This window comes from Ursus americanus, chromosome 24 (assembly GCF_024610735.1).
Source record: "Ursus americanus isolate L20-20 chromosome 24, mUrsAme1.1.p, whole genome shotgun sequence".
Lineage (NCBI taxonomy): Eukaryota > Metazoa > Chordata > Mammalia > Carnivora > Ursidae > Ursus > Ursus americanus.
This window is the reverse complement of record NC_142150.1, coordinates 31,414,542-31,441,193: the sequence shown is the minus strand read 5'-3', so window position 1 is coordinate 31,441,193 and position 26,652 is coordinate 31,414,542. Positions and strand designations below refer to the sequence as shown.

The window sequence follows — 26,652 nt, the reverse complement described above, 5'->3', positions numbered from 1 at the left end:
GCAGTGGTTCTCCAACTACATGGTGTGCTGGCTGGGTGGTCCCACAGACCAGCAGAGCTGAACACTTCCAGCTCGGGGACTCAGCCATCAGCCATACAGACCCTAGAGTCCTGTCACCTAGAAGACAGTTCTGTAGCTTCTAAGTATCTTTTGCGTCAGCCCTGGGACGGCCTTTGCTTGCTTACAACATTCTCAGCTCTGGCTGGAGTCTGGGAAGATTACCTTAGCCCAAGGGTGACGGGCTATTAGCTTGCAGGGAGCAGGATGCAGGGTTCAAGACTCAAAAATGAACTATGGCTCATGGAACCCTGTGGATGCTTGGTGGGTGGGGGTTTCCCTGGTTCCACCCAGACTCGGTCCATCAGCTGCCACCAGACAGTCTGCTGTGACAAGAGGCTTTCTCCTGCAGTTGCTGAGGGCCCCACAGTTTTTAGGAGATGCCATGCCATACCCACCCTAAGCCCTGTGGACAGTGAGGACTTTCCATTTCAGCTCCAGAAACCCCCTCTCAGAAGTACATCCAGACCTGCAGGTCACCATGTCTGCAACTGTACTACTTAGTCCCATTAAAAGAGGCTCCTGGGTTGGTAGTCTCTTTAAGGAAGAGGGGAAAAATCCCTGCTGAATCTCCCCTCTCCCGAGTCACGCTTCACTTCTACCCACAAGCACACAAGACATGATTAGTCTAAGGATTTTATTTACAGGGATGCTCAGTTATAGATAAAGCGCTTTCTAGTATCCACATGCCTTCCCTGGAGCTACTTGGTTTCAGGTTTCTTGTCTCCGGCTTCAAGCTTGAGACTCTCAGGGGGCTGGCGATAGGCAGGGAAAGCCTCCCATGGGCTGTTCAGGTCAAACTTGCGGAACTCCTGGGCCAACTCCACTGGCTCAGCCACCACCCGCTTCACCTCATCGTCATAGCGTAACTGCAGAAGAGAAAGACAGGCTTAAGCACTGAGGAAGACCTTGTTCAGAGCTACTGAGCCGCTAAGGGGCCTACTTTCCCAAGGGCACGGGTGACTTCACCAACTCCATTACTTCTCTGTCCTTGAGTGCTTTTCCAGCCTCTGTCAGCAAGTCTCCACGCACATCAGTATTACCGATCAAGTCACAGCCCACCCTTAGTCCAAAATGGGCTGCCATCACTCAGCCAGGCTCCCCTGCTCACCATCCCCACATCATAAGCTCTGAGCTCCTTTTCCAGCACAGCTGACTTTGTTCACCCATCCACTCTCAAGGAAATGGTAAGCATTGGCCCAGGATTAGGAAGCAAGTCAGTGGCTGAAAAGAGTGAACCTAAACTGCAAGCACTCAAGTTCAGACCATGTGGCTTTGGCATTACCGTTGTCAAGATGCAAGGCAGTAAATTTGGCCTTGCTTTTCTTGGTGGGAGGATCAGCTGGATAAGGTAAAGACAAACAGGTGATGGGGTGAAGAGGCAAACCAGATAAGGGAGACAGTGAAAACAAGAAGAGGGAAGTAGCCCTAACCAGAAGTAGCTGGAGAAGCAAATGGGACCATGCACAAAACCCTGAGAAAACAGGCATATTTGGGTACTGAAGAGAAAGGGTGATTGACACTATCTCAACATTTCAAAAAAGTTACTTTGCTACGAAATCACACGTGTATGTATGCAATAGACCATTTTCCTGCTCACGAACACTCTGTAGCACAAGGATGGTAAAGCAAAGCACTGAAATTCTTCAGAAGGCCCTGCAGTCACAGGTTACTGATCCTGCCTTTGACCATTTTCAAGGGCTAACCGTTTAGTGTCTTTCCTGTCAGCTGCCTTCTCAGGGGTCCAGGGCAGGGTAAAATGGTCCTTCGCTTTTCCATCTTGTGGACAAAGTGTGTCCTCAAGGTTGCCTTGGTCATTGAAATGATCACTACGATAATGGCTAATGTCAACTGAGTATTTACAGGACACCAGGCTGTAAGCATACATCATTCGGCTCACTATAAATCTTATTAGTTAAGTACTATCGTTCCCATTTTGCAGCTGAGAAAAAAATCATGGAGAAATTAAGTAACAGGCCCCAGATTATAAAAGTGATGCTAGGATTTGAATCCAGAGCCTATGTTCTCCCCGCCCCACGCCTATGCTATTAAACCAACCACAATACACAGATCCTATTTCCTGCCATGCCCAGGATATCCCAGGTTCCCTGCCAGTCTTTCCCTGAGGCTGCTGCCCCCGTTCCAAGGTTCCTCCTACCTCAACGTAGCCAGACAGGGGAAAGTCTTTCCGGAAAGGATGTCCCTCAAAGCCATAGTCTGTCAGGATCCTTCTTAGGTCAGGGTGGTTAGCAAAGAAGACTCCAAACATGTCCCAGATCTAGGAAAAAAGAGGCCCTCAGGCAACTAGTCCATCATGGCCAACACAGGGGCGAGGATGCCCTGCATGCAACAGTTTCAACCAGTTCTGCAACTCTGGCCTAGAGGCAGGATCCACCATGTCCAGTAACTTACCTCCCTCTCATACCAGTTAGCAGCCTTATACACAGAAACCGTGGACTCAATGGGTGTCAGCTCATCTGTATAGGTCTTCACACGGATCCGAGAGTTGAAGCGCAGAGAAAGCAGGTTGTAAACAATCTAGGGAGAGCAGAGGGAGCTGGAGGACCAAGATGGACACAGGGTCTGGGTGGGAGTCCCTGAGTGAGAACATCAATGACGAGGATATAAGGTGGGTTAGGGTTCTACCTGTGAACATGTCTTCTGTCCTGAAGCTAACCTCAAGATCCTTCTGTATTTACGACTACTTCCGAAGGCCTAAGCCCTGCTATAGCTCAGCATGTCAGCATGCTTGTCTTTGCTCATGCTATTCCCTTTGTCTGGGAGGACTCTGGACCCCCCTCTCCTAGCCCCAATCCTGACTGGGCTACTTCCTGGACTCTTGGTCATCCATGAAGATTCAGCACAAACATTCTCTCTCCCTTCAAAGCCTCCCAGACAGAACTGAGTTCTAGCATCTAACATCCCATGCATTGTGTTACCACAGTCAGATCTTTATGTGTCCTTCTCCCTCACTAGAGTTGGGGGGACTCCTTGAGGGCAGGTATTGGGTATTACTTCTCCCTTGATCCCAAGATCTGGCAAATAGATGATCAGTAAATATCAATAGCTAAACGTACTGAGAACATATCATGTGCTGGCAGTCTACCTCTACTATCTCACTTCACAACCACTCCATGAAGTAGGACAATTTTATGCTTATTTTGCACATAAGAAATCTAAAGCTTAGGGTGGGTTGATAGGTTAAACATCTGACTTTGGCTTGGGTCATGATCTCAGGGTCCTGGGATCAGGCTCCCCACTCAGCAGGGAGTCTGCTTCTCCCTCTCCCTCTGTCCCTACCCGTTTGTGCGTGTACGCTCTCTCTCAAATAAATAAGTAATCTTAAAAAAAAAAGAAAGAAAAAATAAATCTTAAGCTTAGAAAGATTAAACAGAATGTCTGAAGTCACGTAGCCTATTAGTGGCAGAGCCAGGATTCAAACTTGAGGTTTGCTTGATCTGAGGCCTTAGTTTAACTGCTGTGTTGTACTGTTTGACCTGAACTAAAACTAAGGAGGCCTATGGTTCCCACTGGTAGCCTTCACCCTAAGATGTGTATGTCCCTTTTCTTTACCCACCAAATCTTCTCAAATTTCCTGACTGACCTCAAAACGATTCTGCCGAGTGGGGATGTCCACGGCTGTCAAGTCAGCCAAAGATTTGAACTGTGCATTGGTGTGATCCCTGAGGAAAGTCAGCACTGGGATGACTCCATCAGGATGGATACAGATCTCCAACTCATTGAAGCAAGACACCTGCAGACACGGAAAGGGAGAAAAGAAGGAACAAAGACTGAGAGAACAGCTAACTTCAGCTGGAGTCTCCTGGTTTAAGACAGAGAAAGAAGTCCAAGTGGGATAGAAGAGACTGGTTTCTCTGACACCAGGCTGCCTACTCCTACATGCCCTGAGAACATGTTCTTTCTTGACCCATGACCAAACAACAGTTGTGAATATTACCTGAACTTGTTGGACATACTTGGGCAGGATTTCAGCCACATACTCTCCAAAAGCTGAGAGCTGCTTGTGGGCCACATCATCCCGTGGTCTGACAGTGGCTGGAAGGAGAAGGCATATTTAACAAAGGAATGGAGAAGGCAGCAGCCACACCTGCATTCAGTCTCTTGGGCTCGCAAGGGGTGTTGTCTCCTGGCAGGGCTCCCTGCAGAACCTTGAAGAAGGTGAGGGTGGAGGGTTCCTCCTCCAGGAAAACTTAGGAAAAATGTCACCTACAGAGTCCACAAAGACTCTCCTTATTACTGCAATTGCGGTTATTTGCCTCTTCTCAAAGCTATTCCCTGGTTCTTCCTTCACAACGCCTGCATTTCTGCTAAAGCAGCATACATTTCAACTCTTTTACCAGACCAGGGACTCTTTAAGGGTGGGAACCAGAACTTTTGCTTCTCCGTACCTCCTTAGGCACCTGGCTCACAGCAGTTTCTCAAGCTAAGAACTTCAGGGCTGAAGAGCCCTCAAAGATTATCTAGTTGAAACCTTTTTGGGGGGGGCGCCTAGGTGGTTCAGTTCGTTAAGTGTCTGCCTTTGGCTCAGGTCATGATCCCAGGGTTCTGGGATCAAGCCCCATGTCAGTCTCCCTGCTCAGCGGGGAACCTGCTTCTCCCTCTCCTCCCGCTCATGCTCTCTCTCTCTCTCTATCCGTGTTATCTCTCTCTCAAATAAATAAAACCTTAAACAAACAAAACCTTTTTCCCCCCACTGATGAGGAAACTGAGGTCCAAAAGGAGAAAAAGCCAGGTCTCCTGACTCTCAATCCACTTATGTTGATTGTAATATATCTCCCTACACCCATTCATGCATCCCTCAATCACTGAGTACCCACACATCACAGGTTGCACACACCACGGCTAAGTGTTCTCTGCCTTTGGCAGCAGGCAAGCCTGCTGTATCACTCACTAGTTCTGTGACTGTGGGCAAGTTACTTCTCTGAATTGTTTCCTAATCTATAGTAAGAGGATCACAATGCTATCTACCTCCTAAGATTGTTCTGAAGACTAAAAAAATCATTCACTATATCACTTAACAAGCTGCCTAGCACACAAGCAGCACTCAATATGAACTATCTTAACAGGCCTCTATGACTCAAGCATTGTTTCCCGCTCTCAAAGAGCTGACAGTTTAATCAGAGAGAAAAGGAATCATGGAAACGGACGAGAGGTAATCCATAACAGGGAGACATAAGGATACACAGAGAGCCCGATTCTGCTCGCAGAATGAGGCCCACTGCAGTCAGGTCTCCACAAGCAGAGATTTGCCAGAGGACACGGGGAAGGGCATCCCAGGCAAGGGCAAAGACCTGACGAAAAGAATGAAGGGTCCCCCGCCTGTAGTCCCGACAAAGGCGCGCACGCACATACTCACGGCGCGTATCGGCTGCGGCGCTTTCCCTCCTCACCGGCAGCAACGGCACCGAGGGTCGCCCGACCCCTGCACCGGAAGATAAAAAAAGACACAAGCGCAAGGTGAGGCTTGATGGGCTCCCTGCACTAAGCGCGCCTCCGCTCCCGCCCCGGGCCTCAGCCAGCTGCCTCCGGCTTACCCCTGGCCAGCGCCATGGACCCCACGAGCCCCCGCCACCAACCCCTAGCCGCCGCCGCCGCCGCCGCCGCCATGTTTCGGGATGCAACCAGGCACCCAAGGCGAGACCCACAGGACACGGACCCCCAAGGGCACGGACCGGAAGCGGAAGTGTGCGTCTGATTTTTCTTCCGGGCGGACGCGGGGCCGAAAGCAGTGGTTCCGGATTCTGGGCTTCGGAATGAAAGGAGGGCAGGCAGGCGAAAAACCGAGGCAAGGAGGTGGGGAAACCGCGAGGTGAACGTAGCCATAGTTTGGTGTAGCAGAGGCTGGAGAGAAGGCGAGGACCCTAGGGAACCGGACGGGTGAGAGGAGGGGAAGGGGCGGGGGTTCTGGGTTCCACATTCCACTCCCCTCCCCCGCTCCCAGAGCTAAGCTTTTGATCAGGGCCGGCGGGCGCCGGGAGGGGGCGTGGAGAGGAGCCGGGGGCAGGGTGTTGGGGGGAGGGGGAGAGAAGGGAGAGAGAAGGGTCGCCTAGCGACCGTTTCCTAGGCGACTCCGGGTAGAGCAGGGACACAGCTCCAGGCGATGGGCCTACTTACGCCCCGGGCTGGGGACGGCTGGGCTTCGTCTCGCGTTCTGGGATGGAGTCTTGGGAGTCGTTAGGGCGAACCGGGAAGTGCAGGGGAGAAGTAGAAAAGACAAAATGTGGGGCTAACAGATGTCCCAGGCCAAGCCTTATTTTGGAAGGTCTGAACTCCATGCGCGGGGGAAGAGGGACTTTGGCCACAAGAACGCGGGGGTCTATTTTGTCGGGTTCTGCTGCCCAGAGCCTCACTAGTTTTATGCCCAGTAGACATTTGGTTAGCAAGGCTTTTTGCCAGGCTTAAGATCATAGGCTTCCTCCAGTGCCTTGCTTTCACGTATTGGTCTAAATACCAAGCCTCTTGTTACATCATGGAAAGGTATATTTTTTTTCTTAGGGAAACACCGAGAGTAGGAAATTTCATTGATTTCATTAGGGTAGGAGTGCCACTGCGGGAGAATGAACTCAGCTTTGGTTTTAGGAGCGCTTCCGGGATGTCATTAGGACTAAGGCCAATCTCTGCTCACTTTGCTGTCACTTTTACCTTCTCCCTCCCTGAATTGAACAGTTGGATTCATAGACTGTGGATTCCCCACTATTCAGGGTGGTGTTGCTTTGCAGACAGGTGGCAGAGAGAGAAGTTGGCTACCATGGAATCACCAGAGGAGCCCGGGGCATCCATGGATGAGAACTACTTTGTGAACTACACTTTCAAAGATAGGTCACACTCTGGCCGTGTGGCTCAGGGCATCATGAAACTGTGTCTGGAGGAAGAGCTCTTTGCTGATGTCACCATTTCGGTGGAAGGCCGGGAGTTTCAGCTCCACCGGCTGGTCCTCTCAGCTCAGAGCTGCTTTTTCCGGTCCATGTTCACTTCCAACCTGAAGGAGGCTCACAACCGAGTGATTGTACTGCAGGATGTCAGCGAATCTGTTTTCCAGCTCCTGGTTGATTACATCTACCACGGGACCGTGAAACTTCGAGCTGAAGAGCTGCAGGAAATTTATGAGGTGTCAGACATGTATCAGCTGACATCTCTCTTTGAGGAATGTTCTCGGTTTTTGGCCCGCACAGTGCAGGTGGGGGACTGCCTTCAGGTAATGTGGCTGGCAGACAGGCACAGTGATCCTGAGCTCTACACTGCTGCCAAACACTGTGCCAAGGCCCACCTGGCCCAGCTGCAGAGCACAGATGAATTTCTCCACCTGCCCCACCATCTACTCACTGATATCATTTCGGGTAAGTTGAGGGAGAGGGGCACATCATACTCAACTACTTAGGTATGATTAGTGGCGGTTCTAATTCAGGAGAAAGGAATCTTCAGGCTTCCTGGTATTAATTTACATTATTATTCGTGGTAGGGATTTAAATCCTTTTTGAGAGATTGAGGTGAGATTTAGCTGCTGTCATAGGCAGTCCCTTCCAGAGGAAGAACCCTGGAAAATAAAAGCAGTACTTTGCGACTTATAGTTAACCCTTGAACAACGTGGGGATGAAGAGTGACGTCCACATAGTCAAAATCCATGTATATTTTTGACTCTCCCAAAACTTCACAAATACCCTGCTATTGACCAGAAGCATTATCAATAATGTAAGAAATCCATTAACATGTATATTCTATGTTGAATGTATTATATACTGTGTTCTTTAAACTACAGAAAAGAAAATGTTATTAGGAAAATCATAAGGAAAAGAAAATACATTCACAATACTGTACTATATTTATTGAAAAAAACCCGCATATAAGTGCACCCACACATTTTAAACCCATCAACTATATACAAGTATTGAATAAAAAAAAAAAAAAAAAAAAAAGCAGCGCTCACCCCCAAAAGGTAGTGAGGAGCTGTTTTGTGTATTAATGTTCTCATCTGTCTTGCACTTTGCCTGTACCTGTGGGACTGGTTACCTAAGTAAATTGATGATGAGTCAAGATATTTACCTAACAAACATTTTAAGTGATGGGCCAACTTTAGGTAACAATCCTGACCCTTGGGGGCGCCTGGTCTGCTCAGTCGGTGAGCCTTGTTCTCTTAGATTCAGCTCAGGTTCTGGTCTTGGTGTTGTGGGATCAAGCCCCATGTGGGGCTCCGCACTCAGCAGAGTGTGCTTGAGATTTTCTCTCCCTCTTCCTCCTCCCCCCACTCGTGCATTTGCGTGCGCACGCCCGCTCTCTCTTTCAAATAAATAAATCTTTTTTTTTTTTTTTTTAGATTTTATTTATTTATTTTAGAGAGAATGCATGCACGAGGCTTCAAGTGGGAAGGGGCAGAGGGGGAGGGAGTTTCAGCTGAAGCAGACTCTGCACTGAGCAGAGAGAGCCCCATGTAGGGCTCGATCCCATGACCACGAGATGATGACCTGAGCGAAAAGCAAGTGTCAGATGCTCAACCAAATGAGCCACCCAGGCGCCCAGTAAATAAATCTTTAAAAAACAAACAGAAAAAACAATCCTGACCCTGCCAGTGAGGTATGCAATTTAGGTTAATTTCTTACACACACACACACACACACACACACACACATACACACACACACGATGGTAGTCTAACAAAGTGATTCATATCTTTAAAGGTACTGGCTCTAAATTTCTCTTTTAGATTGTTGGATTGCCATTGACCATGTCTTTCCTCTGACTGTCACAGATGGCGTTCCATGTTCCCAGAACCCAACAGAAGCAATAGAAGCCTGGATCAATTTCAATAAAGAAGAAAGAGAGGTTTTTGCAGAGTCACTCAGAACTAGCTTGAAGGTAAGGCAGATTTCTCTTTAGCGTTGGGACACCATAGTATCTATGCATTCCAGCTGTTGATCTGGCCTCTTTGATAGCTGGTGAATGAGTCATCTCTGACTCAAAGTTAAGAACTGGGGAGGAGGATGTGTGCATGAGCCCAGAAACCACTAGCCTCTGAGCTCCACAAAGTTCCTTGAGAGAACTACTTTCACCATTGCATTAATCCTAAGCACCTTTTTTCTAAAGCACCTTTTTTTCTAAAGCACCAGTTCGGGATGAGAGCAACAGATTCTCTGCCCCAGCTTAATGTCTGAAAGAAAGTGATTGAAGGACAGTCAGGATGGCACACAGTAACTCGAGGGAGGTAGGTTAGAGCAGGATGCAAGTGTGTGGTCCAGAACCTTAAGGGTAGGTGTCTCAGCTGAGCCTTAGCCTAGAACTGATAGATGTCATCTATGATTTTAATTTTGCCAATAGGAGATCGGGGAGAATGTGCACATTTACCTGATCGGGAAAGAGTCATCTCGTACCCACTCCTTGGCTGTGTCCTTACACTGTGCAGAAGATGACTCCATCAGTGTAAGTGGCCAAAACAGCTTGTGCCACCAGATCACTGCAGCCTGTAAGCATGGTGGAGACTTATACGTGGTGGGAGGGTCCATCCCACGGCGCATGTGGAAGTGCAACAATGCCACCGTGGACTGGGAATGGTGTGCACCTTTGCCCCGGGACCGGCTCCAGCACACCCTGGTGTCTGTGCCCGGGAAAGATGCTATATATTCACTGGGTGGCAAGACACTGCAGGATACCCTCTCCAATGCAGTTATCTATTATCGGGTAGGTGATAACGTCTGGACAGAGACAACCCAGCTAGAGGTGGCTGTGTCAGGGGCCGCTGGTGCCAACCTTAACGGGATCATCTATTTACTTGGGGGGGAGGAGAATGACCTGGACTTCTTTACCAAACCTTCCCGACTCATCCAGTGCTTTGACACAGAGACAGACAAATGCCATGTGAAGCCCTATGTTCTGCCCTTCGCAGGTCGCATGCACGCAGCTGTGCATAAGGATCTGGTGTTCATCGTGGCTGAAGGGGACTCCCTGGTGTGCTACAATCCCCTGCTAGACAGCTTTACCCGGCTTTGCCTTCCTGAGGCCTGGAGCTCTGCCCCATCCCTCTGGAAGATCGCCAGCTGTAACGGGAGCATCTATGTTTTTCGGGACCGATATAAAAAGGGGGATGCCAACACCTACAAGCTTGACCCTGCCACTTCAGCTGTAACTGTCACCAGAGGCATTAAGGTGCTACTTACTAATTTGCAGTTTGTGTTGGCCTAAGGCTGTGGGGGAAGGGCAGCTGACTTTTGCCCTTCCGTTTTCCGGCACCTACCCATCCAAATGCAAAGTCTCTGGGGCCCCCATCAGAGGGGGCACATGTTGGAAAGGGCAGCACTACAGTCCTTCCTGCACCCATAGGGGTGTTCCATTGGGGCTTTTTAGACTGCTTCTGCTCATCTGGCTGCTCCAAGAGTAGGCCAGCCTGTCCTCTGCTGTCACCTGGGAACCGTGTGCCTCACTGCAGACGGCCCGAGTAAGCCATCTCTCAGACCGTAGGCACATCCTCCTTTCATCCCCTCATCGGTGTTAAGTGGAAGCACCTCTGGTCCCAGGACAGAAGGAAAGATGCCCCCACCTTCCTTTTTTCTATAACCTGCAAAGTGGCTAGTTGGTAATCTTCCCTCAAAGAAATAGGTGTTAAGAGTTTTCCTTCAGGCTTTGGTTGGGAGAATGGTCTAAGCTGAAGGTGTCCTTCACCAGCAAGCGCCGACTCTTGAATTCAGGACACCACGTCTCGTGTTTTCTCACTTCTCTGTCAGGAAATGAACACTTTGGGTTTTTTTGTTTGGTTGGTTGGTTTTTGTTTTTTGTTTTTCTTTTTTCCCTCAGGATACATGCTATTTATTTATCTATTTTAAATTTTTCTTTAGACTATATTGTTTCAGGGGTACAGGTCTGTGATTTATCAGTCTTACACAACACACAGTGCTCACTACAACACATACCCTCCCCAGTGTCCATCACCGGCCACCCTATCCCCCCACCCCCCTCCCCTCCAGCAACCCTCAGTTTGTTTCCTAAGATTAAGAGTCTCTTATGGTTTGTCTCCCTCTCTGCTTTTGTCATTTCATTTTTTTCTCTCTTCCCCTTTGATCCCCTGCTTTCTTAAATTCCACATATCCGTGAGATCATATGATAATTGTCTTTTTCCGATTGACTTATTTTGCTTAGCATAATACCCTCTAGTTCCATCGACGTGGTTGCAAATGGCAAGATTTCATTTTCTGATGGCTGCGTAATATTCCATTGTGCATCTATATGTGTGTGTATGTATACATATACATACATATACATACACACACACACACACACACACACACACACCATTTTCTTTACCTATTCATCTGTCGATGGACACCTGGGCTCTTTCCATAGTTTGGCTATTGTGGACATTGGTGCTATAAACATTGGGGTGCAGATGCCCCTTTGGATCACTACATTTGTATCTTTGGGGTAAATACCCAGCAAACACTTTGTTTTGGGGGGGGGTTGTTTTGTTTTTAAGATTTTATTTATTAGAGAGAGAGAGAGAATGAGTGGGGGGAGGGGCAGAGGGAGAAGAAGATTCGCCAAGGAGCAGGGAGCCCGATGCAGGACTCGATCCCAGGACTTTGGGATCATGACCTGAGCCAAAGGCAGACGCTTAACTGACCGAGCCACCCAGGAGCCCAACCCTTTGGTTTTATTTTTGGCTTACTCCAAGGACTAAGCCAGAAAGAAATAGAAAGTATTACTTCTGATTAATAGCAGAAACTTTTTTCAAATTTAAATATATAAGGTCTTTACTCTTTTAAAAGCCCTAAGGTAAGCCAAGAGATAGGAACTGTTCATACAAATAAAAGTTTTGGAAGGGATGTGTGTGTCTGTTTTGAATTCGAAAGGAGTGACTTGCTAAGGTAAATGGCTTATATACCAGCCACAATACTGATTGGATCCTGAACTTCCTTTTCTACATACAGGATCACTGCTCCAAAGGGGGAGGAGAGCCCCATGGGGCCAGTGAATTGGGAGTCTGACAGTGGCAAAGAGTCTGAGCTGAGATTTCTCCTCTCTTTTCCCAGTGTTAAATGTTTTTGAGTCGTGCTAAATATCATTAGGCACAGCGTTACATACACAATAGATTTCTTTGACCCAATTCGAGAAAACAAGGACCCTCATCCCATATCCCAGTGATATGAAGCCACGTGAATTGAAGCCAGTGAATTGAAGCCACACTAAATCTCTCTAGGCATACAACAGTGTTACTTCAGGAAAGTAAAACAAGACAAAGGGAGCAAAATTATCCATTACTTAGCACATTGCTGCTCTGTCAAGTCTGGGCTTAAACCCCCTTGGTCCTGTTAAAACTATTTGATTCGGTAGCAAGCAAGGTTGTCTTGAGTTCTTTCTAATCTGTGTATTTCACGTCTGTGATGTGTGACCAGTCTTATCCTTTGCTGCCCCTGCAGTAATCTCCTTGTGGAACTCTTTGAGAACTTCCAACTGGCCAGATCTGATGTGGATGTGTGACCGGATCTTGGTGATGGCTCTTACAGCCTCCTCTGGACTCCAGTTGTACACCTGAAGTACAGGATTGGGAAATCAGAGAAAGAAAGGAGCAGGTGTTAAGGTGTCCTTGACCTAATAACAGGTGCTAATGGACTCTCAGAATTTCATTATTTTAAAAACTTCATCTGGCCGGGGGGGTGGGTGTTAAAAAACATGCCCCATATATTATAAACGGTGGGGGGAGGGGTACTATAACCCCCTCAGTCAACCAGTCCCACAATACTTTGCAGTAGGCTGAGGGGACATCAGTCTTTCTACCTAATTCTTGCTCTGCCAAACCCTGGAAAAAGAAGGTTGAACATGGAAAGCTGGGATCCTAATTCAAGCTTGCATAGGCCTATTAGATGTCCTCTGGGATCTGGGCTGTTGGTTATAAGTTTCCTGGAGAGAATATATGGTAGATGTTTTTATTCAGCTTGTCACCAGGGCACGGAAAACACTTTTTAGATTTAAGTAGGAGGGTTATCTTTGTGTTCTAAGGATACCTATTGGTTTAGAACTCAACAAAACCACGAAACTACAGATTGCAAGCCCAGCTGGGTCAATTCTCATTAAGTCCAAAATATCCTCCTGAGAACCCAGTTCCAGTAAATGGAGTCCTAATGATCAAAGCTTTAATACTGTTAAATCACATACCAGTCCACAGTAACTCAAAGCCAGGCCTGTTATCTCTACATTTCCTTTTTTCTTAAACTAACCACATAACTTAGTAAATGCTCTACAGGGTCCAGACAGGTAACAAAGATGAGTCAGGTTGGGAGCTGTGTAACAGGAAGTAATGGACTAGAGAGTATTTGCTTATAAATAGTCTTAAAAGCCTCACACCTGCCAATCATAAAGTAATAGACAAAATTCCATTGGATCCTCTGTTTCTAGAAATTAATGTTCTGAACTTTGATCTGAAATACTTCAAGAAATCTTGAGTCCTACAGAGCTGTAAGTGCCCAGCATTGTTATCTACGGTACTAGGTTTTCTGACATACTATTTATAAAAAATGCTTTTATTTTAGCCTTTTACTGGTGTTAGCATCCTTTGCAACTTCATTTTTTGAGTGCCTGTTGTAGGTAGTCAGTGCTTGACATACTTTCCATTCAAGCTTCATGACACATTTAGTTTGAGGATCAGAGAGGGAAAGCCACTTTGCCTAAGGTCACACAGCTGTTAGGTGGCAAAGCCAGAGGTCAGCCTATCTGCAAACTTCAGGTGCTTTCCACCTCCCAACAGCCTGAAATTGGAGACATGGCTCCTTCCAGGAAGGCCTTCCAGTAGACCAACCATGCTACTGAAGTTCTAGAAATAGGCTGTAAATAGACCAGTCCAGAAAGACCTTTCCTACCTGAATCAGATATGCTGCCACCATGGTGGCACTTCTGGAGCGCCCAGCCTTACAATGCACATAGACACACTGGCCCAGCGCCTGGTACTTGAGAGCAAACTGGACTCCTTTCTGGAGGTTAGCCAAGGTTGGGACTCCAGTCATGTCTACTGTACTGAGCCGCAGCTGCTCGACTCCTGCTTTCCTCCATTCCTGCAACCAGGTCCGGCAGCGTAAAAAAGAAAATGAAAAAAGCCTGACGTGAGTGGTAGGACTACAAGCTCCCAAGAGACAGCAAAACAACAAGGAAGCTTAGGGTTTACTACAATGTGAGTATACTGTTTACTATTTTCTAAACAAGAAACTTCTTACAGAGATGTCTTTTAAATGGCTGACCTGCATGGTTGGTCTTTCATCAAACAACAGCTGTGCTACTGAGTTAGAATCATGTTCAAGATTTAAAATGTTCTTAAAGTACCCTTTGGGTATTTGAATCTTTAGCTGCAAAATTAGCTGTATAAAATTGATCTACAAAAGTTGTGTAACTTTTTGCATAATCTTGGCACCCATGCAGTGACCCAGCTGCAGGGCTGGGCTACTATATTTTGCAAGAGCTTTCTATTTCTCTGTCTATAAGTCTCTTTGCCACTTTTTTTTTTTTGAGAGAGCACATGGTACAAAATAGAGTTACCATTTTAAAATTAAAACAACACACCTACCTTTGTTAATACATTATCACTTCAGAAGAAGAAAAGAATAAGCAATAGAAGAAATAAGGCCTCTGGCATATCAAGCAATTTTTTTTTTTTTCCTTAAGAGTCCAGATAAGGTGGTACCTGGCTGGCTCAGTTGGTAGAGCATGCGACTTTTGATCTGGTTGTAAATTCAAGTCCCACCTTGGGTATAGATTACTTAAAAAGTAAAATCTTAAAAAAAAAAAAAAAAAAAAAAGACTCCAAATAGGCTCCAGCTAATGAGTGAAGGTGTTTCGCTGGAACCAAAGACTTCATGACTGAGTGAAGGTCAGTATTTTATACTGCTCATGAAACTAGCAATACCCCAGCAGTTTTGCAACGTGGAGCTTTGCATCAATTATGCCACAAATACCTAGGGAGTTTGCTAAATATTCAGATTCCTGGACCCCACCCTAAAGTTCCTAAGTCAGAATTTCTGGGGGGTGGTACCTAGGAATTGCTATTTTAACAAGACTGCCAGATAATATTTATGCTTATTAAAATGGGACAGCCACTGCCGTGGAGATTTTTCTCTAGGCTAGTTGGGTAATATAGCTGCATCGTACACGGGTCAAACCTCAGACCCAGAGATCGTGCACTTTTTGTGACTCTTTATTGCACAGGACTGACCACACTAGGGAACATTTAACATTTTGGCTAATAATTCCGGAGGCCTTGTAGCAAAGTACTCCGGGAAATCCAAGGAACTGTTATCCGTTTCTTAAAAACGTATGTATGTCATCACGAATGAATACATTTTAAATGTAAGTCCATTTCTAAGGTTACAAAAAAACCTACTCGTTGAAATAATAGCCTCTTCATCAGGTTATATCAGTACAGTAACGAAGAAAAATGAGTGTGTCGTGCTAATAGATGTCAACACAATAAAGACAGGGCGACATCATTATTTATTTGACATGGGGAGAGGAAGGAGAGAGACAATCTTAATCAGGCTCCACACCCAAAAGGGAGCCAGAGGTGGGGCTGATCTCAAGACCTGAGTCCCATGCTTAACTGACTTAGCCACCCAGGCGTTGCAGGGCGACATCTTTATATGAAGATAGTGCAATGTCTAATAACCGTTGCGGAGAGTTCCACAAACAAGCACTGAAACTTAATGAAAATTATGTTTGAGGTCTGAACTCTGTTATGACAATACTTTGGAGTTCCCCTTTATCGCTAACATATGAATAAAAATTCCCTCAAATCAATACCAAATGAAGCCTATGCAATTTTTCAAGGGGTTGTTTTATGATAAATTACTCCTGGAGACTGGGGGGTGGCCTTTCTTCTTAGAGTTTATAGGGTCTTCGTCTTGAATGCCTGAGGGAATGCTTGACAGTGCTCAGTGTTGCATGAATGAAATCAGCAAGCCATAGAAAAATTGCCTTTCGATTTGGTTACTGACTTAAGTTACGGAAATTAAGAATACATTTGTGCACAAAGAAGTAGACTTTGTCAATTCTTTAAAATGCCTTTCACCTCGGTTTCTCTTTCACAATTAGTTTCTACCTACAGCCACAGCCATTTAAGCTTAGAGGGCGGAACTGAAGAGGCAAAAAAGCCTGGGGCACGTGTCTCTGGGGCACGGTCACCTGCGGCTCCCTCTCCCCCAACCAATCCCCCAAGGCTGTCCCAGGCCCAGCCAGGGTGCCGAGGGGGCTGGCGGGCGCCCCTGCCCTTGTCCCTGACCCATGCCCCGCTCCCAGTCCGTCGTCACCTTTGCGGAGTTACACAGGAACCGCGTCTCATATTCCTCGTTCATGGTGATCACCCCGCGCACGTTCTCGTCCTCTACCAGCTGCCGAGGCAAAACGGGGCTCAGAAAGGGCCAACGAGGCGCGGGCGGCTCTCGCCGGCTCCCAGTCCCGCCGCGGACCGGCCTCCCGCCCGGCTCCCCCGCCACGGCTCACCCTGCGCGTCATGCCCCGCAGCGGCAGCGCACCCAGCAGCACCGTGGGGTCGATGCGGTGGTACCAGTCGCGGTGCGCCCGGCCCGGCACTTTCCCGCGGAACACGGTGTACAGCAGCGTCGGGTAGAAGAGCACCCGGGCCAGGCCGGCCTCCAGCAACGCGCCGGCCGCCATCCCGCCCCACCCGGCCTGGCGCAGCCGCGACCTGCCCACGCCCAGGCTCGAGGTCGGCGGCCGCGAGAGCCCCGAGGGCGACGGGGACGAGGGCTGCGAGTCTTCCGCCGCCTCGAATGAAGGCGACGCGGTCGGCGCGGGCCCCTGGGGCGCCGAGACGTCGGGCCCGGCGTCCGGGCGCTCGGCGGGAGAGCCCCGGGCCCCTGGGCCCCGCTGCATGGCTCGGGAGGAGGGGCCGCCGGCCTGGGGGAGGGACCAGGGATTCCCCGGCCGGCAAGTGGGACCCGGCGGTGGGAGGGCGCGTCCGCGGCCCGAGGCCTGCGACTCTGCGGCGTGTGAAACCGGGACGCCTGCCCGTGGCCGGCGGCCTCCCTCCCGAGGGAGGAGGCTGGGACCCCAGGTGAGGGGGGCCTCTGACCCTGCGAGTGGAACCGGGCCCCGGGCCGGGCCGAGGAAGGGCGGCCCTGGCCGCTCTTCCCAGTCCCCGGCCGGAGGGTGGGGGGCTGCGACCCAGGCGAGGGTGGGACCCCACAAACGTAAAGACTAGTCCAGGAAGAGACTCTGTGGTAGGGGCAGTCCTGAAGGGGACAGTTGAAGAATGGGCTTTGAGCTTTTAGGCGGCGGGGGGCTGGGGGGTGGCGGCGGAGAGGGCTAGCGGGGCACCTGGGTTGATATGGCCCTTCCCCCACCCTCCCCATCTGCCAGAACTCGTGCTCCCTCCTCCTGCCCAAACCCCGGTGTGTGTGTGTGTGTGTGTGTGTGTGTGTGTGTGTGTGTGTAAAGAAAAAATATATAAGTATATCTAATAAGTTATGGAAATATATTAAGAAAGTGTTGTGATAAGTGTAAATATAAAAACCACACCCTACAGAGAGGTAAGAGGAATTGTGATGCTGCTTCTTTACATTAAGTGGAACATGCATCTAGTGCTATTTATTTCTTTATTGGTACCTGGTGCTCTTTAAAAAAGGTTTCTTTTCTCCTTGTAGAAGTCATAATACATACTTGGGGCGCCTGGCTGGCTCAGTGGGTGGAGCTCGCAACTCTTGATCGTGGGGTTGTGAGTTCAAACTCCACGTTGGGGTTAAAGTTTACTTAAGAAAAAGCTTAAGAAAAACTTAAGGAAAAAAAAGTCATAGGTACTCATCACAATTGGAAAATACAGTGAAGTAGAATTTGCTCTAATTACCCATAATTTCACCACTTCAGATACATTTCTTTTTTCCTCCAATTTCCTGTGTGCACCACTAGAAAACTTCTTTGTAACAACTTTATTGAGATATAACTCAACATACCATACAGTTCACCCATTTAAAGTGTACGATTCAATGGTTTTTTAGTATATTCAGAGTTGTGCAATCATCACAACCAATTTTGCTCATGTATTTAGAGAAAGAGAGCGCGAGTGGGTGGAGGGGTAGATCTCATGATCCCGAGATCACCACCTGAGCAGAAACCAGGAATGGGACGCTTAACCAGCTGAGCCACCCAGGCGCCCCACCACAAACGATTTTAGAACATTTCATTATTCCCTTGCCCCCAAATCCCATATCCCCTTATCCCCCACCCCTAGGCAACCACTAATTTGTCTCATAGATTTGCCTGCTGGATGTTTCAAGTACATGGACTCCTACAATATGTGTCTTTTGTGTCTGGCTTCCCTCACTGAGCATAATGTTTTCACGGTTCATCCATGTTGTAGCACGTGTCACTACTGTGTTCGTCTAAGTAGGCACCACACCCAGCGTGGAGCCTCGAGGTGAGCTGGAGAGTCAGACGCTTAACCGACTGAGCTACCCAGGCACCCAACTACTGTATTTTTAAAAAATTGCCAAATAATATTCCGTTGTATGGATATATCACATTTTGTTTCCTCATTTATCAGTCAACAGACATTTGACTGTTTACACTTTTTGGCTATTTTGAATAATGCTGCCGTGAACATTCATACACAAGTTTTAGCGTGAACATACGTTTTCATTTCTCTTGGATATCTAAGGTGGAGTTATTGGGTCATATGATAACACTATGTGGTCTATGTGTACCATTTTTAGAAAGCGTTGTAGGGGCACCTGGCTGGCTCAGTCAGTTGAGCGTGCAACTCTTGATCTTGGATTTGTGAGTTCAAGCCTCATGTTGGCTTTAGAGATTACTTAAAAATAAAATAAATTAAATCATTGTAATCATGTTGACAAAATTTTGTATCAATTTTTTCACAAAATGTGCCATGAGGACTTCCCATATTATTACATTGTCTTTACCATTTGGAATGAACCTAGTTACCACACCATAATGTGATCATTCTCCTGTTATTGGACATTCAGGATATTTCCAAATATTTTTTTATAATTCCAGCATGACATTTTTTTCTATATTTCTGTATTTTCCATATTTAGAATTACTTTATTAGGATAGATTCTTTTTTTTTAAAAGAAGATCTTGTTTATTTGACAGAATGCGTAAAGCGAGAGCACAAGCAAGGGGAGTGGCTGGCAGAGGGCGAGGGTGAAACAGGCTCCGCACTCAGCAGGGAGACCAATGCAATGCCGGACTTGATCCCAGGATCCTGGGACTATGACCTGAGCCAAAGGCAGCTGCTTAACCGACTGAGCCACTCACGTGCCCCTATTAGGATAGGTTCCTAAAGTGGAATTACTATGTCAAAGAATCATTTACAATTTTTGCTTTACACAAAGTATATAACCTGAAAAATTCCATCCTTACCCCCAAACCCACTCTTCAGAAATACAAATTTTTATACACATATTTTTCCAACATTTTGTGACGAATATTTTCATGATAAAGTAACTGAATAACTGAATAAATTGAACTGGAAAAACCCATATAACCACCATCTAAATTCTACAATTAACACTTGGTTTTATCACATATTCACCTGTTAATCCGTTCTATTTTTTAAAAGATGTTTGTTTGTTTGTTTGTTTGTTTGTTTGTTTGTTTTAGAGAGAATCTTAAGCAGGCTCCACGCCCAGCCATGAACCGTCGCAGGGCTGGATCTCACAACCCTGAGATCATGACCTGAGCCGAAATCAAGAGTCAGACACTTAGTGGACTGAGCCACCCAGGAGCCCCTAAGATTTTATTTTTGTAAGTAACCTCTACACCCTACATGGGGCTTGAACTCACAACCCTGAGATCAAGAGTTGTATGCTCCAGTGACTGATCCAGCCAAGTGCCCCATTCCATTCTATTTTTGATACACTTAAAGTCTATTTTGTAAAAATTGGCGCATTCTATATTTACTGTTGTGTCACCTGCTGTTTTACTCAACAATTTTCATAAATATTATGCCATGTCACTGTAGATACGTATGCATTTACTTTGTGCTTTTCAAAGCATTAGTATTCCAATATATGGATTTCTTTCTTTTTCTTTTTCTTTTTTTTTTTAAAGTAAACTTTACCCTCAATGTGGGGCTCAAACTCACAACCCAAGATCAAGAATTACATGCTCTATGGACTGAGCCAGCCAGGAACCCCCAATATATGGCTTCCAATTCAGTTGAAAACTATTTTAGAAGCCTGTATATTCCAGACAATGTTCTAGCACTTGGGATATGTCAGTGAATGGTATTCCTGTATGGACTGTATTTTGGGGCAACCAAATATCCCCAGTTGGTAAGGGAAATTTCTTCTTTACAGCAGACTTCCTGTTAATGAATGCGGAAGGAATAATAAAATTAGAAATTCAGTATTTTGTATTCCAGCTAGTAAATGTGAAAGAATGATAGAAACTCAGCATTTTGCATCCCTAGTCAAATAATGGATCCAGTCAATGGTCATCAGTGGACAAAAGCATTAGATGAAACCCTGAAAGGAAACTTTACCTGGAGGAATTGGGCTGTAGCCACCTGAACCACTCACTGATTAATCCCCACATTGTTAAGAGCAGGACAAACTGCCATTATACATCTCCAGATGCTCATAGCCTCAGCCTCAAAAAGTCCAACCTGAATTTAAACAGGCCTCAAGATCTTGCTTTTTTCTTTTTTTTTAATGGCAACTCTTTATTTTTATTTCCATTTCACTAACTACTTAAGAGACTGAATATATTTTATTTTTACACACATGTATATGTCAAGTTTTTCTAATTAATTAATTTTTATGTGCATTTACATACTCTTTTATATTTGTAGTTTGATCATACACATGCACACACACTTGGGTCTTACATTGTTTATGCAGTGAACCCAAAATCTTTTCCTCATGCTCTTTGTTGTTGTTGTTTAATTCCAGTGTAGCTAACAGATTTATAAGGAGCTAACTTCTTTTTTTAAGATTTTTAAAATTTATTTATTTGACAGAGAGAGAGAGAGAGAGAAGCAGGCTTCCTGTTGAGCAGGGAGCCTGATGCAGGGCTGGATCCCCGGACCCTGGGATCAAGACCTGAGCCGAAGGCAGACGTCTAACGACTGAGCCACCCAGGCGGCCGGGGCTAACTTTTCATTTCCAGCAAATATAGACGATAGAAGGATAAGTGAAATGTCATCACATGCAACAATAGACAAACCCAGAGCATGGATATCCTACAGGAACAGTTGACTCTGTTTCTGCAAGGCAAAAGCATGGGAAAAAAAAAACAAAACAAAAAGAAGAAGAATGGGAGAGCAGCTCTCAGATCAGGAGTCCTAGAGACATGGTAACCAGAAATTGTGTGTGGACAGCGTGGATCCTGAGTGAAACGAATCCGCTATTAAAGCCATGTTTTGGGGACACCGGGCTGGCTCAGTCAGAAGAGCACGGGACTCCTGATCTCGGGCTCATGAGTTTGAGCCCTACATTGGGGGTATAGATTACTTAAATAAAAATAAAACTTAAAAAAAAGTCATGTTTTTGAAATAATTGGAGACATTTGATTATGGACAGAGATAATACCAAAGAGTTATTGCTAACTTTGTTAATGTGGTCATGACATTGTTGCTGTGTAAGAAAATGCCTATAAATTTGCTTATTACATGCTTACTAAAGTATGTAGACATACGTGACATATAAGGGATTTGCATCAAAATACTGTACCAAGAAAAAAAGCAATTACACAAATATGCCAAAATATTAATCATTGTTTGAGTGATGTTCTGTGGGGAGTCATGATGCCCTTCGGCCTATTTTTAAAAATATTTCATAATAAAAATTAACCATGTAGTTTTTACCATGTAAATGTATGCTTTATAAAATGGTAACTACAGCAACTAAGTCTTTAATGAGTTTTTCGTTGTAAGTTCAACCACATTGTTGTGTGTAGATATTGTTCATTAGTTTTTACCACCCTAATAATAATCCCTTATATGATTATACCATCGTTTATTTTTTATTTTTTAATTTATTTTTATTTTTATTTCTTTAAAGATTTTATTTATTTATTTGACAGAGAGAGACAGCCAGCGAGAGAGGGAACACAAGCAGGGGGAGTGGGAGAGGAAGAAGCAGGCTCATAGCAGAGCAGCCTGATGTGGGGCTCGATCCCAGGACTCCGGGATCACGCCCTGAGCCGAAGGCAGACGCTTAATGACTGAGCCACCCAGGCGCCCCTATTTTTTATTTTTTTAAAGATTTTATTTATTTGAGGGAGAGAGAGTGCGAGTGAGGCAAGCAGGAGGGAGGGGCAGGAGGAGAGGGAGAAGCAGACTCCCTGCTGAGCAGGGAGCCCCACACGGGACTCGATCCAGGAGCCTGGGATCCTGACCTGGGCTGAAGGCAGATGCTTAACCAACTGAGCCCCCAGGTGCCCTATACTATCATTTATTTACCCATTCTCCTGTGATGGAAATTTAGGTTGGTGTCTGATTTTACTGATTAAGTGGTTTCAGCTTTTTTTTTTTTTTTAAACAAGGAGTTTAGTAGTTTTTTTGGTTTATTTTTATTTATTTATTTTTTTAAGCAAGGAGTTGGCATGCCCGAGTGGCTCAGTTGGTTGAGCGTCTGCATTTGGCTCTGGTCATGATCTCAGGGTCCTGCGATCAAGTCCCATGTGGGGCTCCCTGCCCAGCGGGGAGTCTGCTTCTCCCTCTCACTCTGCCTCCTCTCCTCTGCTCATGCTCATGCTCTGTCTCTCTCTCTTAAATAAAATCTTTAAAAAAATAAAAAATAAAAAAATTAACAAGGAGTTTAGTGGGGTTTTTTGTATGTTTATTGATTTCAGCTTTTATGCAAACATTTTACTGTCATTCCCTCTACCCTGGTTTTGGCTTGCAGTTTCTGATTATAATAGTAACATATGCGTATTATAAATGCAAGCACTTCAAAATTATATATAAAAAGTGAGAGTTTCCAGTAATCTTACCTCTGAAGATAATATTTCAGTTAGATGTATATTCCCCCAGGGATTTTGGTTTTTTTCTTTTTAGAAACTTAACTGTCCACCAAAATTCTTTATCCACTTCTCTTACAATATCTGAGCTGTCATATGCTCAGTGTCCCTTGAAGTAGGAGGTGATACAGGACTCAGTCACCTCCAATGGAGTGTGAGAGGAAGTGATGTGTGCCAGCCTCAGGACCAGCAGGCCCAGTCCATAACTCCTCCACGAGTCTTCTTCACACTCTTTTTCTCCTCTTGGGGGCTAGAGTGGTGATGAAGATGGCAGGAATCATCTCAGCAGGAATGAGTTATACGTGGCAGAGTCCCCATTACTCTGGGTCACTAGGGGTACCTTGGTCGGTTAAGGATCTGCCTTCAGCTCGGTTTGTGATCTGGGGGTCCTGGGATGGGGAGTCAGCTTCTCCCTCTCCCTCCGCCCCTTCTCCCACTTGTGCTCTCTCTCTCACTTACTTACTCTCTTTCTCAAATAAATAATAAAAATCTTTTTAAAATATCTGGGGTGCATGGGTGGCTCAGTCGGTTAGACGTCTGCCTTCAGCTCAGGTCGTGGCCAGGGTCCTGGGATGGAGCCCTGCGTCCTGCTCCCTGCTCAGCGTGGAGTCGGCCCCTCTCTCTCCCTCTGCTCCCCCTTCCCTCGCTCGTGCTCTCTCTGTCTCTCTCTCTCAAATGAATAAATAAAATCTTTTTAAAAAATCTGGGCCACTAAATAATTACTTAAAGTAGAAGCTATCTCTCTTCATCCTCCCACTAACTGGGAACATCTTCCCCAATCTGTTGAGGCAGAGAGAACTAAGCTATTTTGTTTCAACTATTTACTTTAGGTCTAATTGTTTCAGCAGTTTGACTTATCCTACCTAATATAAGTGCATGTGTCAGTTGCAGTGTGAAGCCCAAATCTTTTAAAAAAATTATATCAAAATATACATGCTATAAAATATGCCATCTTGGGGCACCTGGGTGGCTCAGTCGGTTAAGGGCCTGACTTAGGCTCAGGTCATGATCCCAGGACCCCCTGGGATCCAACCCCACATGGGGCTCCTTCCTCGGCAGGGAGCCTGCTTCTCCCTCTCCCTCTGCCTGCAGCTCCACCTGCTTGTGCTCTCTCTCTGACAAATAAATACATAAATACATAAATAAAATCTTAAAAAAATATGCCATCTTAACCATTTTTAATATACTGTTCATTGACATGAAGCACAATGACATTGTTGCCCAGCCATTACCATGGTCCATCTCCAGAACTTTTTTCAATTTCCCAAACTGAAACTTTGTACCTGTAAGACAACTCCCCATGGGGTGCCTGACTGCCTCAGTCCCTAGCGTGCGTCTGTTTCCTGATCTCAGAGCTGTGAGTTCAAGCTCCACATTGGGTGTAGAGATGACATAAAAAGTAAATTGATTAAGGGGCGCCTGGGTGGCTCAATCAGTTACCTTCAGCTCAGGTCATGATCTCCGGGTCCTGGGATGGAGCCCCACGCCGGCCCGGCTCCCTGCTCAGTGGGGAGTCTGCTTCTCCTTCTGCTCCTCCCCGCCCCCTACTCATGCTCTCCCTCAAATAAATAAATAAATAAATAAATAAATAAATAAATAAATAAATAAATAAAATATTTTTTTAAAAAGTAAAATAATTTTAAAAAAATAAATAAACAACTTCCGATACCACCGTCTATCCAGTCTCTGGCAACCACCGCTCCACTTTTTTCTTCTCTCTCTCTCTTTTTTACATTTTTAAATCTCCTTTTCTTTATTGAATTATAATCAACATACAGTGTTGTATTAGTTTCAGGTGTACAATATAAGGATTAAACAACTCTTTTATGATCAAACAATTCTATTCAGTGCTCATCATAGTGTACTGTTTTTTTTAAGATTTTATTTTTTATTTTTTAATTTCGGACTTTCTTTCTTTCTTTCTTTCTTTTCTTTTCTTTTCTTTTCTTTTCTTTTCTTTTCTTTTCTTTTCTTTCTTATTTGACACAGAGAGAGATAGCAAAAGAGGGAACACAAGCAGGAGGAGTGGGAGAGGGAGAAGCAGGCTTCCCGCTGAGCAGGGAGCCCGATGCGGGGCTCAATCCCAGGACCATGATCTGAGCCGAAGGCAGACACTTAATGACTGAGCCACCCAGGCGCCCCTTATGATTTTATTTTTAAGTAATCTTTATACCCAATGTGGGGCTCGAACTCACAACCCTGAGATCAAGAGTCACATGCTCCACTGACTGAGCCAGGCAGGCACCCCTCATCATCAATGTACTCTTAATCCCCTTTATCTATCTCACTTCTCTGTACCCCCCTTCCCTCTGGCAACCATCAGTTTGTTCTCTTTATTTAAGAGTCTGGTTGGGGTGCCTGGATGGCTCAGTCGTTAAGCGTCTGCCTTCGGCTCAGGTCATGATCCCAGGGTCCTGGGATCGAGCCCTGCATTGGGCTCCCTGCTCGACAGGGGGCCTGCTTCTCCCTCTCCCACTCCCCCTGCTTGTGTTCCCTCTCTGGCTGTGTCTCTCTCTGTCAAATAAATAAAATCTTAAAAAAAAAAAAAGAGTCTGGGTTTTTGTCTGTTTTTTCCTTTGTTCATTTATTTTGTCTCTTAAACTCCATATCTAAGTGCAGTCATATGGTATTTGTCTTTCTCTGACTGACTTATTTCACTTAGCATTATACCCTCTAGGGCCATCCATGCTGGGGCAGATGGTAAGATCTCATTCTTTTTTATGGCTGAATAATATTCCAGTATATGTATACCACATCTTCTTAATCCATTCATCTATGGATGGACACTCAGGTTGCTTCCATATCTTGGGTATTGTAAATAATGCTACAATAAATATAGGGGTGTGTCTATCTTTTCAAATTAGTATTTTTGTTTACTTTGGGTAAATACCCAGTGCTGGAATTACTGGATCATATGGTGACTCTATTTTTAATTTTTTAAGGAACTTCCATGCTGTTTTCCAAAGAGACTGCACCAATTTGCCTTCCTACCAACAGTGCACGAGGGTCCCTTTTTCTCACCAACACTTGCTGTTTCTTGTGTTTTTTATTTTAGCCATTTTGTCAGGGGTGAGGTGATATCTCATTGTGGTTTTGATTTGCATTTCCCTGATGATGAGAGATAGTGAGCATCTTTTCATGTGTCTGTTGGCTGCCACCATTCTACTCTTTATTATTGGAATCTTAACTACTCTCGATACCTCATAAAGTGAAATCATGTAGCGTTTGTCCTTTTGTGACTGGCTTATTTCACTTTGGATAACATCCTCAAAGTTCATTCATGTTGTACCAGGTATCAGAATTTGCTTCCTTTTTAAGGCTGAATAGTATTCCACTGTACACACACACACACACACACACACACACACACACACACCCTGTTAGGTCCAGAGATGACTTAAATAAATAAAAGAGTTGGGCAACAGCCAACCCAAGTGTCCATCAGTGGATGAACGGATAAGCAACATAAGTTTATTTATATAAGTAATCTCTCTACGCACCAGGGGTCTCAGACTCAAGCCCTGGAGTTCAAGAGTTGCACGCTCCTCTGACTGAGCCAGGCCAGCGCCCCTTGATGCCCAACTCTTAACTAGCTTGGGCAACATGGGTGAT

General features: G+C 45.7%; 3 protein-coding genes and 1 long non-coding RNA gene across 10 annotated transcripts; 2 read left to right on the top strand and 2 right to left on the bottom strand.

Moving 5' to 3' along the window:
- Nucleotides 1–679: 679 nt before the first annotated feature.
- NDUFS3 (NADH:ubiquinone oxidoreductase core subunit S3) lies at nucleotides 680–5,744 on the bottom strand. Its single transcript, XM_045786660.2, has 7 exons — nucleotides 5,613–5,744; nucleotides 5,435–5,500; nucleotides 4,016–4,113; nucleotides 3,662–3,811; nucleotides 2,470–2,595; nucleotides 2,216–2,335; nucleotides 680–926 (listed from the first exon to the last, which is right to left on the bottom strand). The coding sequence occupies exons 1-7, from the start codon at nucleotides 5,683–5,685 to the stop codon at nucleotides 759–761; spliced, it is 801 nt and encodes a 266-aa protein (XP_045642616.2). The 5' UTR covers nucleotides 5,686–5,744; the 3' UTR covers nucleotides 680–758.
- On the top strand, nucleotides 5,694–14,843 carry KBTBD4 (kelch repeat and BTB domain containing 4). Of its 7 annotated transcripts, none has more exons than XM_045786655.2 (4): nucleotides 5,694–5,871; nucleotides 6,798–7,415; nucleotides 8,822–8,928; nucleotides 9,388–14,843. In XM_045786655.2, exons 1-4 carry the CDS (start codon nucleotides 5,694–5,696, stop codon nucleotides 10,246–10,248), a joined length of 1,764 nt encoding a protein of 587 aa, XP_045642611.1. In that variant the 3' UTR covers nucleotides 10,249–14,843. The 7 variants fall into 7 exon arrangements, with proteins under 7 accessions (XP_045642611.1, XP_045642615.1, XP_045642614.1 ...); XM_045786659.2 differs by having other exon boundaries at nucleotides 5,772–5,955; nucleotides 6,802–7,415; XM_045786658.2 differs by having other exon boundaries at nucleotides 5,773–5,955; nucleotides 6,780–7,415.
- On the bottom strand, nucleotides 12,250–16,932 carry PTPMT1 (protein tyrosine phosphatase mitochondrial 1). Its single transcript, XM_045786653.2, has 4 exons — nucleotides 16,540–16,932; nucleotides 16,347–16,427; nucleotides 13,914–14,105; nucleotides 12,250–12,588 (listed from the first exon to the last, which is right to left on the bottom strand). The coding sequence occupies exons 1-4, from the start codon at nucleotides 16,930–16,932 to the stop codon at nucleotides 12,430–12,432; spliced, it is 825 nt and encodes a 274-aa protein (XP_045642609.1). The 3' UTR covers nucleotides 12,250–12,429.
- Nucleotides 16,933–16,979: 47 nt separating this feature from the next.
- Nucleotides 16,980–24,965, top strand: LOC148107862 (uncharacterized). The gene is made up of 3 exons (XR_015721426.1): nucleotides 16,980–17,113; nucleotides 19,678–19,821; nucleotides 21,038–24,965. It is a non-coding gene; the product is annotated as an uncharacterized LOC148107862 (long non-coding RNA).
- Nucleotides 24,966–26,652: the final 1,687 nt, after the last annotated feature.